The sequence below is a fragment of the Stegodyphus dumicola genome, chromosome X2 (genome assembly GCF_044657685.1).
Source record: "Stegodyphus dumicola isolate Sdum_Otavi_A_Nest chromosome X2, ASM4465768v1".
NCBI lineage: Eukaryota > Metazoa > Arthropoda > Arachnida > Araneae > Eresidae > Stegodyphus > Stegodyphus dumicola.
Genome location: NC_140781.1, coordinates 168,591,823 through 168,607,578, shown reverse-complemented (window position 1 = coordinate 168,607,578; position 15,756 = coordinate 168,591,823). Strand labels below are relative to the sequence as shown.

Sequence of the window (15,756 nt, the reverse complement as noted above, 5' to 3'; positions counted from 1 at the left end):
ACTCGGTATCCACGTACTCATCGACCTGTTTTCACTTAAAAAAAGGTCAGAGAATTTCACAAACTTGGCATTGTGCACTCCCTTGAATTTGTTCATGTACACATCGATCTATTTTCTTGGAGCCAACGAAAAGTATATAATCTCAATAAACTACATTTTAAATTCAACAATCAAATAACATAGAAAAGGAAATTTATCGTAGCACTACACAAAGGAAATATCCATTTACTTTATTTAGAAATTTCACTGTCTTCAGTGAAACAGAATTCCTTAACAACAGCCAAAAAATTTCCTAAAATGATATGAACTACGAGGGCCATCCAGGAAGTAGATTACGTTTCCGTCTGTGTCCGCTAGGGGCGGGGCTAGCGCGGCCATCTTGGGGTCAGAGCGTTGCGCAGCTCAGTCTGCATCTAGCCGTGCTAGTGAGAGGTTCGTGCTGTGCTCCGTTCAGATACTGTGATGGTTTGAAATGTCTGCGTTAATTGAAAATCCCGCGAGCTGCGAGGTGCGCTCAGTAATAAGGTTTCTGACTGCAAAAAACTGTAAACCGATAGAAATCTATCGGCAGCTTCGTGAAGTGTATGGGGACAACATTATCACTGAAGGTGGAGTGCGTCAGTGGGTCATAAGATTTCAAAATGGCCGAACCAATGTTCACGACGAAGATCGAAGTGGGAGACCCAGCATAGTGACCGCCGAACTTCTCGAAAAAGTCGATGCTAAAGTCCGTGAAAATCGAAATTTCACAATAACGGAACTTTCTTTGAGTTTTCCACAAATTTCGCGAAGTTTGTTGCACGAAATCATCAGCGAAAAGCTTGGTTACCACAAGTTTTGTGCAAGATGGAAGGCAAGAAGAGGTAACGAAGTGGTTGAAGGCGCAGGCGGCCGAATTTTTCGACGAAGGAATTTCCAAGCTCGTACATCGCTACGATAAATGCCTTAATTTGTATGGCGACTATGTAGAAAAGTAGTATTTGAGTGTGGCTTTCATCTGTATATAATAAAATTTGTTTCCTATACTTTATTTATTTTTTTATTCCAAAACGTAATCTACTTTCTGGATAGCCCTCGTAGAATCTGTATATTGGCATCTCCACATAAGTTCACAAAGATAAGAGTAAAAAATATCCTTCGTAGTGCCGGTATCTTTTGACGTTTGACCATTCACATTTCCTTCCAACAAACAGGAAACTTATAATAGCTACTAAGTAAACCTTCATTTACACACCAGTCATTTAATGCTGTTTTCCCCCTTTTGTTCCAATTTGTACAGAAACTTCAGATTAATCTTACCACATTCAGCCATTTTACCGTCTAAACTGCAAAACAGCAGCATATTTCCTAACCAACACACACCACAAGCCCTTACAAATTTTTTCCCATCATTCAAATTCACCACAATCACGCAATCAATTACGTCATAATAAGGTTTTCATAACATTTAATTACTCGGGTTACCATAAATGAAACAACTACTTCGCGATAATACAAGGGGCACCCTTAAATCTACTCTAACCAAGAAATGTAGTGCATTCGTTTCATGCAATCTTCATAGTCCCAAATATACTGATAAATCAAATATACTGATTTGATTTGCTCAAATGACAAATACAAATGTACTCAACATAAAGAGAAATGCTAATTAGAAAAATTACTTTTGAATTTCAAACGTAAAAAAACAATATGCAGTCAAGCATATGTGTGCTAGTCGAATACTTGCTTTGTCACAAAAATGCTTTTTGGCAATATCGTGTGTTACCTCATTTATACTGTTTGGTGACATGTTTCATTGCCTTATCATTGATTTTTCATGATTTTTCGATGGGATTGTTGATAATCAGAAAGTACCAAAAAATCTTATGATAACCATTATTTCACCATTTGTGTTAAAAATTCTGCTTATATTAATCTTATACCTTAACACTGCTTAATATATTTGTTAGCCATATATAATGTAGTGTAATGGAATGATTCCTAAATTATTGCTATGGTGCTTTAAGGCACCATGGTGCATAGTGGAAAAATTCTGATTTATACTGGATGCTGAAAACTGAAAATATTCAGGAACAACTGTGTTAATATATTTGATCTATAAAAAAAAAATAAATAAATAAATAAAATATAAAAAAAAAATAAATACAGATAGAAATTTTATTTTAAATCAAGTATTTATAAAGTAATGAGAAATGACCTTATAATAATTCGTGGACATGATAGGTTACTTTTTTTAAAGCATAAATTAACCAGATTTTATTGTAGCATTTATTATATATATATATATATATGCTGTTATTTTATTATAGCTTATATTTTATTTAATTATACAGAATAATTCTGATGGGGTTAAAGCATTTTCCCAAGAATTAGAATGTTCGATTTTTGTTGTGGAGATGAAAAATCTTACTCTGATAGGTGTTTAGAATTTTTTGGTGAATGTCTCTACTTTCTTGGAGATCTCTATAGTAGCATAGCTTGCATATGAAAGAGTTTTTTTCCATAATAGTATGACTAATTTTTTCAACCTGCCAAATACAATTTATTAGTTTACTAAACTTTTAATTGCCTTTTTCATTATATTGTTTTGTTATCTTTCTTATTTATCTCAACAAATACAGCAAACCTGGAAGCCTTTTTAATAGTTCTCTTTAGCACTAAATGTTTCCATTAACTTTAGCATGGAATTATCATGTATATCTCTTTGAAGCACTTTATCTGGCAGTTATTTGTATTTCAGAAAAGGAAACAAATTCTTTGCTTTTGTTTGAGAATGCCCAAACCTATTTTTAAGAATAAATCACTTTTTATACTATAAATTGAAAGAGCATGTGTGTATTGCTTCTCCCTCTCTAAATAAAATATGAATCTTGATAAAATTGTTTTTTATAAGAACTGTGCCTTGAAAAGTCATTGATAAAAACGATATAAAACTGTATTTGTATCATGTTTGATTCTTTGTATCATTAATTTGATGCAGTTTTGCATTTGTTGAGCATAAGAATATTTTATTGTAGTAACTGATGAAATGTTTGCTAATAAAGATTTTAAGATACACGTCTTTTTTTTTTTCCATCTTACATATCTTTTACTTCCCATCTTTCCCATCTTACTTACATCTTTTTTTACCATCTTAGGTAAACAGGTATTGCTCAGTATAACTGCTTTTTGCATCTGCAATTTATCTCATAATAGGTCTTCCAGCAGTTGAGAGGCTAATAGATGGCATTGTTATTTTATGAAATCCATGTAGTTTTTTTTACAGTAAGCTTAATTTTGAATATTAATGCCAAAAGTTTTGTGTAATTTTTTCATTTAGTGAAACATTTTGCACAACTCCGTTGAAATGTATTTTAAATGTTTTATATTTGTATATTTTTTATACAAAAACTATTTGAAAAACTTCATGTTTTGGGGGACATCAATTTTGTCTTTGGATTGAAAAATACTAAGTTTAGTGTTGCAAATTGCTGAATAACATTTTATTAATAATAGCATAATTTTAAGTACAGTCAAAAGTCTTTAATCCGGACTCATTTTGACTTTGGCGATTCCGGATTATAGATCATCAATTTAAATCTGGTAAGACGGCATGCAGAAATTATAAAATTAAAAATATTAAACTGTAATTTATGAAATAAAGAGCAATTATGATCTAAAGGGTATCAAAATTTACAAAAAAAAACTTAATATTTATTTGTTTACTTTATTAAACATTTCTTTCAGCGCGCGCATGCGTAAAGCATACATTACGCATAGTCGAAATTAGAAAATTGCAACTAGAAAACTATTTGATGTGTATTCGTGATATTTATAATGACAAGGAATTTGATTTAAATCATATCAAAGACGGAGTACATCGAGATGAAATACTACATTCAGTGAGAAATTATAAGCCGAATAAAATAAAAACATCTGCCCTGAAGATGAGGATAGTGCTGACAGATCAACGTCCAGTTCATTGCGCGGTGCGACGTTCTTCCCCCCCCCCCCCAGAGCAGCGTGAAATTGATAAACAGATTTCGGAATGGTTAGAGAAACAAAGGATATGCCTTTATCCATTTTTTGCAGCAATTCCACTTTTTGTTTGATTGACATCGAAACATGCTTTCGCTTTGTAGATCCTTTGGCTGCTCCAGAATCGGAAATTCTTTTTGACATAATCGAAAGTTCAAGCTTTCTTTTATAAAATTGCTCTAACAGTCTGCAAACAATAATAAGCTGGATCCAATTCGGAGATTAAGGAACAACACAATCTGCAACATTAACTGAAATTAATTTTAGCTTATAGTGTCCGTTATACATTAAATGCGCATGCGTAAACGTATTATGCACATGCGTAAAGGTATTAAACGCATATGCATAATGCTTTTATGCATGCGCAGAAAGTTTGTAGCTTTGAGGTCCGGATTAAAGACTTTTGACTGTATCTATAATTTTTAGGGAATTGCTCTTCTTCGCCATGTAAGTTGTTTTGCAATTGATTGTAAACTAACTCTGAAAGTTTTTTTTTGTTGTGATGTTTTCATTCTTTCCCTTAAATTGTTTTTGTGCAAAAAATGTCCTTTTAGAAAGTTTAACGTAATGCAGTACTTTATGCACAAACCATTTTGCTGAATAGAAGTGATGCCAAAAGGCAAAACAAAGTTGTAAATAAAAAAAAACTGTAAATAGTTTTTATTACTATGATGTCATCTTTTTATTACTTCCCAAGTGTTGCAGGACTAATAATGCTTAAAACAGAGATTATAGTGATAACAAAAGTGGATTGTATGCCTACAGTTTCAAGAATGTGTGTGGTAGTGTTCTACAGAAGTAAAATCTTTAGACTTTTAATGTGTGACCCATTAAACAAAAATTTTAATTAGTAAAATATGGAAAAAATTTGCACTGCCTCTTAATTATTGGCTGTGAAATGTAAATGGTCTCGTGATAACAGTTTCATGTGACATTTGATACATTCAGCAACTGATTTTTTTTCATTTTGCATTGAAACAAGCTACCAGAATTTAATAGATGTCACTTTTATAACTGTTACTAAGTAAATATCTTGCCCGAAATCACTAACCTTATACTTACAGCCCTGTGTTGTTTTCTAATCAAGCAAATAATTAGAATTTTGATAATCTTCTGTTCTTAGGAAAGCAGCCAAAATATGTGCAGATACATTAGCAATAGCAATTTTACACTAAAAAAAAAAAAAAAAGACAGAGTGTAAATTGCACCAGAGCCCAGCTCCAGTACTTCTTAGTTTTTAATATTAATAATTCTAGTGGGAGCACAGTGAAGCCTTAAATGAGAAGGGCTGTGGCACTTCCCACATAAATCTAAAACACAATTTTGGCAAGAAAGTTTTCTGATATCGTAAAATTTTATTTAGTAATAAGTAAATCGTGAAAATCGATTCTGACTTCTGAATGTATTATCATTCTCTGGGAAACAACCCTTGGACGGAGGTTGAGACTTAAAGAAAGAAAATCCCCAACATATCAAAAATTTATTCTGTAGGAAGTTGAATAACTAGTTTGTTTGAGAATGAAAATAAGAGAATATATTTCATTCCCCAAAGTACTAGAAATTATCACACTAATCATGCCAACATATCTACTAATAAGTATTAGCAGTGTCAGTTTCAATTTAAAAACAAGAAAGGGGAACCATTATGTTCTTAAATATGCTTCAAGTAGTAGCAGGCTAAACATAATTAAATACTAAGATGCATGACTCAGGCATGGGCAGTGTTAGAACATATCCATGCAAAATAGCACCTGCAGCCTTTTTGAAATGATGTAACCAACTATGCAAGAGGACCACTTGTGCATATGTTTGTTTTCAGTTGATAGATAATTCCTTGGATATAGAGCAAATTTTTCACATCATGTTCCTATACTTCTCCATTCAAATTGTCTTACATACTCTCATATTCTTTGTTGGTATGCTGTTTTATCAGTTTTCATTTGTGTTGTAAAAAGAATGAGCTTTGTTTCAAATAATAACAATTCTTAATCCTTTGAAGCATTTCATTACGGCATAGAGTCATTAGGTTATTTTGAAACAAGAGATGTGAAAAATATGCAGTGCCCTCACAGGGACTCGAACCTGGATCTCTCAAATATGCTACCGTTACACCATGAACACATGCTGGAAGGAGGGAGAAAATACCTTATACACACCCCTTTTTAAAGGCTAACCAGGGATTAGGAGACCCAATTGCCAAATCCTGGTGGTGATGAATTATTGCCCACCACCTTTTAATTTGAATGCCACTCTAGCGTCATTAGGTTATTTTGAAGCAGAAGATGTGAAAAATGTGCAATGACCTCACCGGGACTTGGAACATGGACCTCTCAAAAACCTGGACCTCTCAACATAAAGGCATGCTGGAAGGAGGGAGAAAATACCTTATAACTGCTTATTTAGAACTTGAATTCAATCAGAGCCCAGCTGTTTCTTAGTGAAACTATAATTCCAGTCAGATCCCCAAATAAGACAAGCTTTAGGATTTTATTTAATTATTTATCATTGATTTAACTTCATTTTTTAATTATTAATAATTTATTTTATTCACCTTTCTTGATTGCCTTCCAAAGAGCTCCACTTCTAAATTTAGAAATGAAGCTCTGCCACAACTGTGCCAAATATTGAGAACTGAATATTTTTTATCCAGAGATTATTTCAATATGAGGTTTTGAGAATGGAACCAAGGTGAATTTTATAATTTGGGGCTTGCTAAAGGATGAATTTGCAATTAAATTCTTTCAGGAAAAGTAATTAACCATAAAGAAAGACTTAAAATAACTGCAGTTATATTTTCTCATAGGAATGCTTCTCTAATTTATTGGTAGGTTTACCATTGCTACTTCAGGCTACGTTTTGTCTTCCATAAACATTTGGTAAAGACTGCTGCCTCTTTATTAGAAAAGTGCTGGAGTTTTTAACTTTTTATTATGACTAGAACTAAAAGTAGTAATTTTTGTTCCATCGTAATGGCATATATTGAATAAATCCATAAATTTTATCTGAGTAAAATAGTGAAAAAAGGTATTTAGAATAGCAAAACTATCTGACTGAGTAGGAAATAAATACTCTGTATAATTTTAAGGGAAGAGAAGTCAAACTAGAACATCATAACGTTTTAAAACAAACTTCTTCAAACAGATGTTGAAAAAATGTAAAAAATAATATTCCTTATGCAATGAAATGTAAGATGGTGATGAATCTTCATGAGTGAGCTATGATGAAATACTGGAATATGGAGTTAGCTGTATGGCCTATGAGACTGTGTTAAGTTTGACAGTGTTGTAGCTTTGCTCAGGATTGAGTAAATTCCTCCAAGAATGTTAGTGTGCCTCGTAAACAAAAAAATTGAAAATCCTGATAAGTTTTAATTTTAATTATGCATGTTGTAAATAGTATGCTATGTATCATTCACATAAAACAATTGCAGAATTCATTTCTTAATGTTATACAGTACCAGTTTTGGCTTATCTAGGTTTCCAGTTTGCCATGCATATAAAAATCCTCAGGAATATAGTGTATCTATGTTCTTTAGACGGTTATTTATGTCCTTTTAAAATCTTTGTCAGTGAGGTAATTCAAATCTCCATAAAATTTTTATGCTGTGGTTTTTTTAGTTGAGTGGAAATGGTCTAACTACATTAAGTTGTCATTGTTTTCCTCTTGGATGATGTAAAGCATTAGCTAATTCCCTTAGAAAGTCTCAGAAGCATGCACATAGTTTGCCATAATCAATCCAATCTGGATCATTTTTGGGGGGAGTGAGATACTATAGAGCACTGTTTGCTGCAAATAGGATAATTCTAAGTGAATGTGTTCAATGAATTATTACTTTCTCAAATGTATTTCTTGTCATTTATATAAAATATGAGAAAGGACATTATCATAATTATAACCTTTCTTTTATCATCTGTGTGCATGAAAGTGCAGATCCTACATATATCCATGCATGCAAAGTACCATAAAGCTTTGAAATTGCAAAATTTTCCCTGTTTTGCAGTGTTTCAAAGATAGGACTTCTTTTTGAATTTATTACTGGAAGTGCTGAAGGCATTTTGAATTTGGAGGCCATACATACTTTCCTATAAGTAGATTCTCCTTCTGCAACCATACATCACTTCATCTGAAAGTTAAAAAGCAAAGCTTAACAAATTCATATTAAAATTTCATATTACCTGCTGACAAAAACAGGTAATATATTTTTAGCAAAGGAAACCCTTGAATAAGGAATTGAACTCATGCAAAAAGGGGGAAGATATGCAAATTAGTTTAATATATCTGCAAAGTAATTATTGTAATATGGCAGGATCATTAGCAGACAAGTGAAAGTTGGTAGTGATTGATGAAACACCTTGTGACATAAATTGCTCTGTTTTTAGGCTTATCAATGACAGAATGGATAAAACCATTGAGCATTGGTAGTTTGACCCAGGCAAATGGCCTAGCTGCATGTATTTTGTAATTTTTCCTATGTGCAACAAATATATAAACCTGTTTCCTTGGGAAAGTTGTCCACAAAGGCATTACTTCTTCAGGCAAATAGTGGTGGTGGGCCTTGTCTTTATCAGTTAACCAACTAGCCTAGCCAGTCTGTAGTTTAACTTATGTAACAGTAGGAAATATTAAGAAAGCCTGAAGTTTGATACTAATACTAAGTCAGCAGCTCATTGGAATAAATACTATCATTATGCAAGATGTTTAAAAAGGATTGCACCACTAAATGTCTCTTGAATGGTTGGTATTTCTTATTTAGTCTAATTTTAGCAGTAACTATCATAGCATAATCATTATAGGATTCCAACCTAGAATTTACAGCTGTAAGTGTGGAACCTTGAACTGGTAAGCAAATAATCACTTTAGCTCAGGAAACAGAAACGTAAACTCAAGAAGGTTTAATTACCCGTTATTGCTCAAAATAAGGATTAACAGATGGCCCTTTTCTGAGGACGTATAGAAAAGCCTCCACTTGGACTTGAACTCAAAAGTACTAAGAAAATCAAACTTAACTAATTCTTAACTAAAAAAAAATATAGCTGAAGCTATCAAAATTCTATAGGAGTTGGCCCCTAAATGCTAATTAAATGGCAAAGCTATCAAGGGCCGGAAATAGGCCGAGCATAGTAATAGCTTAGAGAGAGTGTAGGCAAATGCATGCTAATCAGAATCTGTGGCTCTCTAATGAAGTCAGAGGAACTTCGACCTAAGTACTGCTCTTCCTTCATTTGCATTAACAGCAATTTTAAAAACACTCTCTGGCAGGAAATTTGTAAGCTAAAATTAGAATGGACAGGAAAGTAGCTTTAACTAAAGATAACAGAAAATTACCAATGAAGACATTTTGGCAAACATTGGTTAAAAATAATATCTTATATTATTAAAATTACTTAGTTATGTTGTGCTTGATTCATTATAACAAATATTAAAACCTTTATTGGCAAGAATGGTCACAATTTTGGGATTGTGCTTGATTCCTTACAACAAGGATTGAAAATCTTTGTTGGCAAGAACAGTAACAATTTTGGTATCTGTCTTATGATTTTGAAAAAGAGTGTTCTTAATTATTTTTTAATTAAAACATACTTACTGCTTTCCTGCCTGTGTAGTATGTGTACATTACATATATATCAAAATATGTCATTTTTAAACTGTTAATTGATTTGTAGTGTGAAAATATGGTTTGTTGCATAACTTATGATGGAAGTTACATTATTCTTCATAGTAACTTGTTTGATTTAACAAAATAGTAGTATTGTAGCTATTTATATATTTTAAAACATTATAGGTGCACAGAAGCTGGTTACCATATCTTCAGAAAGGTTTGCAAGTTCCTGTTGAACTGCAGGAAAAGGAAAGTGTTGATGAAAACCTATTAAAATTTTTCTTTACATCGAAAGATATTTCAGATCCTTCATGGAGACTTATAGCAGTGTATTGTTGGCAGAAACAAAAAGGAAAAATTCGCAGGTATAATATCTTTTAGTGAATTGCATTAAAAATTTGATTAAGATTTGTTATGTCTAAACATTTTAGAAGGATCAGAACTGTAAATTTTATGTCTTTAGATTAGAACTGATTTTATGCAAAAAAAAACAGTGTAACGCTTTTAAGTTAGTGGAAGAAATATCTATAGTGTTAAATTTTTAAACTGTTTAGCATGCATCAGTCAACAAAATTTACCAGTTATACCATAAAATGAAGTATATTTATGAAACTTCTTTAATCTGATTAATATCATATATTTTCTTTTAGTATTTTTAAATGTTTAATAATATTGTTGTGCTGAATGTATTCATCAGTGAAATTGTAGCTGTAGGAAGGTTTCATCTAATTATCTAGTATTTTCTGTGGGATGTTCTTATGTTCTAGCATCTCTAATTCTAGGATGAAATAATTTGTGCATTTTAACTTTAAGCTGTTGAATTCTAACTTCTGTACGGAGATGAACTGCTTTTAGGTCACCATTCGCTATCTACCCATGGTTTGCAGTGTTCAATCCATAATTCCAATGATTAGTTGCCTTAATGTGCTGTGTTAGTCATTCACATGTGAATTGCCTTTAAAATGTATCCTTCATTGAAAAAAAAACTAAAGCATGACTGTTTCATCATCATCTGCATGCTATAACATTTCATGTGCATCATTATCAGTTTTCCCAAGTTAATGAAATTTAGTCACACCTTTCCTGTATTTTACTCTACATTCATGTGTATGAGACATCTTCTTTATGTGCCACACTAAAGCAGCAACAGCAAAAGGTTAAATTATAAAGCACATTTAACTGGATGAATAAGTTCTTTCTAATATTTTTAAAATGTTTAGTGTGATTGTTGAGTTGAATATACATAACGGTGAAATTAAAGTTATAGCAGATTTCTACTCATTATCAGATGTTTTAAGTTGTTACATTAAAACGAACACACTAGCTATTTTATGTTGAAGTGCTGAAGGCAGGACTAAATAACCAAAGGGAATAAACCTATTGACAATTATGATGAGGAAGGTAATAACCAAACTAAGGCCAATAACATAAGAAAGAAGTGGGTATTGATATTCTAACTTTGATTTGCATGCTTTAAGTTTTGCCATTCAGCTTTACAAGAAGTTCAGAGTTCAGTGAAAATATACTAAATGGAGCTTAAAGCATAATAGCTGTCTCCAGTCACTTTCAACAAATACTAAATTCCAGCATGGTATTCAATATCTGGCACAATAAGCTATACATGAGACTTACCAATATATATCTGACAAAACCCATAACAGGGTTATCACATCCAGTACTGAAAAATCAAAATAAATGGAAGCAGCCTTATAAAAAAAGATATAAATGGAAGCAGCCTTAAAAGTCATTAGTCAGTTCTGTGGTTCTTTATGGCTTATCTTTTAAAGTAACTCACATTCCTGTAAATTCACAGTTTTTATAAATAGCAATTGTTTCTAACCCTGTTGCATTCTTGTGATGAAAATATCATGAGAATCTTTTGATCATGTTTAGCATATTTAATTGGTAATTTGAAGTGCCTTTTATTTATATGATATCTATTTTAGCAAGTGCTTTCTTTATGATAAAAAAAATATAAAGCTATTGATGATCACCAAATCTAAGGGCTAAGTTTTTCCTTTTAAGATGAGATAAAAAGTTCAGATTTCTAGTCTTGAAAGCATTTTTGGGAAATAATGCATGGAATGCATTATTTCCCAATGCATTCTATTATTCTTCTTATTATTATTTATTATTCTTCTTATTATCATTCTTATTTATTATTCTTCTTATTATCATTTATTTATTATTCTATTATTCTTCTTATTATCATTCTTATTATTATTTAATGCATTATTTTTGGGAAATAATGCATTCGTTGTACAGTGGTTAAATGAAGGAAAGGCTGTCTGTAAAGTGGGGAATTTCATTAGATATAAATACAAGTTGTGGGAAAATACTTTATAATGCACTTTAATATTATTCATTTAGCAAAGTTAAGGACCTTACAGTAATTGGGAGAAATACCAGCAATTGTACAATGCAAGAATGCAGTTTCATTTTATTTGAGTAAAAGAAAAATTAGTCACAACCCTTTCAATACAGCTGTAGTGTCGCTATATATCCATGATAAGGGCAATTATGTTTGACTAATTGTTTTTCTGTATTTTAAAAGGATTTATTGCATGGTGTTTGCACATTGATTAAAGGTATAAAATGTATTTTGGTGATTCATTATCAGTTACAGATAAACATATGATTTCATCAGAATAGTAATGCCATTAAAATCAGCTAGAATTCTTAAATTTCTTGAGAAGCATAGGGTTAAATTATTTATTTATGCTAGGCAATCAAGAGCCATCTGCTTTAGGAGAGATGCCTTCAGAGAAGATTTACTAAGGAAAACTTTCTTATCCATTTTATGCATGAGAAAAAAACACAACCACATGCATCCATTATGTCCAGTTACTGAAATATTAACCTGCAATGAACTACCAGTATTCAGCAGCCTTATCCACTTATTCCTTGGTAAATATGTGATGAGAAGGAAATAGCAATTATACATAGACATATTGTTGAACAAAAGAATTTAGGCAGCTTTTCATATTCAGTCATTGATGTTGATTGCTGCAAAATGATGCTTAAGGTCTTTTGACTGATAAAAATTATCTTGTGTCTTTCTTTCGTTAAACAAGTAGCTTCGAAGCTTCGTAAGGAATAAAGAGATAGCAGTGAGATTATCATTGAACTTTCTCTAATCTAACATCACCTGTCATCTTACTTTATGGTAAAAATATTTGAAGATGATTTTGAATTAACTGCAGACATTTAATTATATTACAGTTTATTTAAAGAGTGCATTCTGAAAAGTAGAAACTGATACTAAAGGTTATGAAAAAACTACAGTAATGCAGGACAAAGCATGTTGACAGTTCACTTTTGAGATGACTGTCATTTGAAGTATGTTTAATTCATTTCGATGATATTAGACTTGTGAGTGACATTTGGAAACTATTAGAAAAGTGTAATCTAGAGCTGAGTCCCAAACAATTTCACTACAAAGTCATTTTCACACATGTGCCGAGTTTCTGAGAAAATTGAGATATCTCATGATTTGTGTGCCTTCAAGATGTTCATCAATTAAATAGTTTTGCCTTTATTATTGTAGATTTATTACTTTAAGGATTTTGCATTGATTAATGGAAGCAAAACTAAATATGTTGTAGATTAATTGAGTGTTACATATACTTGTTTAAGTCACTGAAGAATTCTTTGAGGTCCATTTCCATATAAATTTATTCTGAACCTGAATATAAGTATATTCTCATTACAGATGTGAACACTGAAGGAATCGTATTTTGTGGAAAATTAAGGACCATAAACATTTTATTTTCAGTTTCAGTAAAATATGCTCAAAGTCTGAACAAAGTAACTATGTGACCAGGAAAGAAGCGTTTGCTGTTACAAAGCAGTAGAGCATTTTTATCATTATTTTAACTGCAAATCTTTGTACAGGAATGCTAATGCCCTTTCAAAAATATCCTTCATGGAAAAGACTGAGATAGTGCATTTACGACAAAGTTATATTTCCTGTGGTCAATCTGTAACTATTGTTAGGGCAGCAACTGGCCTAGGATGAAAATTTAGCCGAATTGTATGGTAATGAGAGCTACTATGGGTACATTGACAACTTTGCTTTCTGCTATTCAAGATCCCTTTACATGCCTCTGGATGTATAGGAACAGGAAGCACCATTCTGAGAAGGCTGGTAGAGGCTGGACTGACATCTGCCAATGAGTCGGAGGCATCAACAACCATGCTTATTTTGGTGTCACAGCCAGGAAATTCAGAATGCATTGGATTGGTGTTTTTAGCAATGCACCATCATTGTCATTCATTATGGGTAACCAGGGAATCTGTGAGTTCAGAAGACCTAACTAGTGCTGCTGATCCCACATCATTGGAGTGTAGTAAAGATCCAGCACACTTTGCATTACCATTTGGGGAGCTATTGCCTGTGATACTATGCCACATTTAGTTATTCTCTGAAGCTTTTTAATGGCCTCATAATGCACTGATGTCCTTCAAATGGTGTATTCTGAATATTGCTACATGTGTTGGAGCTCATCTGTGAGCAAGATAATTCCCATCAGAACATGGCAAAAAGATCCAAGGAATGTCTGCATGGTATCACAAACTTCCTTTGACCTTGAATATTGCTGCATCTCTGAGGGGGCGATCTATAAGTATAATGCTTATCTTCACATGACAAACAGCCCCAGAGAATATTTGCAGTATCAGAACCCTTTCTTAATTGGCCAGATCTCCAGATCCAGTTGAGCATTTATGAAGTATGTTATAATGGCAGCTGTAGCCATCTCACATTGTGTATAACTTGAGCAATTACACTAATAAGGTGACTAATAAGTAACAGATCTAAGCATTTTTCGTCAATTAAATTGATCAATTGATATTGATGTTTAATCATTTTATCATCTTTTGTCTTCTGATTGCTCATGCCGTAATAAGTTTCATAATGATTAAAGAGTTTGCTCATGCAAGTAGAATTTTTTTTTTTTTTTTGCCATGGATCATGTATTGAGGAAGAACAGTTTGTATCCTCTACTGTCTTCATTTATATATGTAAATAAGGAAGAAATTGTGACAATTCTCAAATGCACATTTTTTTGGTTTAATGATCAGCCAGCAACTAGAAGATGTATAGTTTAATTGATCCATAGAGCATCACTAGTTTCCTTTACAGCACTCATAATAGAATGATGTAAAGATATATTCTAATGGTATGTTATAAATGAAAAGTTTCAAGTTGGTTCCAAAATCCTTTTTTTGGGGTATGAAGTCATAAAATTGTTGAGTAGCATTATGAGCTGAGTAGTGTTGTGTCGCATTATGTTGATTAGTTCCTAAAAATAAGATATTGCTGAATTTCTGATAGAGCAGATGAAAAGAAAAAGGTAATGTATATTTCAAAAGATATATAAAATAGAATCTTTATTTTCAGGTCCTAAAGGAAATTTCAAGAAATATTTTCATCCTAAGAATGGAATAGCAGTTGATGAAGTTATGATAAAGCACAAATGAAGATTGGCTATTTTGCAATATACATTTATGAAGCTTGTAAAATATGATCTGAAAATGTGGATGCTGTGAAGAGAATGATCCAAGCATGAGATGTTTCAAGTTTCTGGAAATGCTTTTGGACATTTTTAGGAATGAAAAAGATGGTACAAAGTGAGGTGTTTATAAAAGGAAAATATTAGACTACACTGCACTGTGAGAGATATAGAAAAGTGAAGATATTAGAAGGCAAAGATATATTTTTGGGTGGTCACACTTAAAAATGTCCTCGCCACCAACAATGTTTAAACTAAGAAAGTGGTTTCAGCAATAGACTAAAATCATCTATGGTATTATTACCATGTGTTCGTCCAGAATTTTACATCAGAAATAGATTTTTTTTTCTATCTAAGAATAGTTTTCTTCACTGTAGCCTGTTTTCACCTGGGATGTGAGATATGTTGTTAAGGAAGTAGATATTCATTATGGAGAGAAAAGTGAATCTTTGAAAACTGCAGTTTGTACCATTTCACGAAATGTAAAGAAAGGTTTATTTACCAATTATTTGCATTTTTTGAAGTGTATGTTATTATGCTATTTCTACTTCCATGTCAGAAAGTTCTGTTTTTGTGTAAATTTTTGTGAATCATGAAAATTGTGATTAAACAGACTTGTGTTAATAT

The 15,756-nt window shown here is 32.1% G+C and overlaps 1 protein-coding gene across 3 annotated transcripts in view; it reads left to right on the top strand.

Moving 5' to 3' along the window:
- Wdr81 (WD repeat domain 81) overlaps positions 1-15,756 on the top strand; it is a 236,664-nt gene that overhangs the window by 15,785 nt on the left and 205,123 nt on the right. For all 3 annotated transcript variants that reach the window (XR_015038979.1, XM_085809249.1, XM_085809250.1), the window contains exon 2: positions 9,800-9,981. Coding sequence is in view for 2 of the 3 variants with exons in the window: in XM_085809249.1 (XP_085665375.1) it covers positions 9,800-9,981 (182 nt within the window). In the remaining variant the exon portion in view is untranslated. The remainder of the gene's footprint in view (positions 1-9,799; positions 9,982-15,756) is intronic.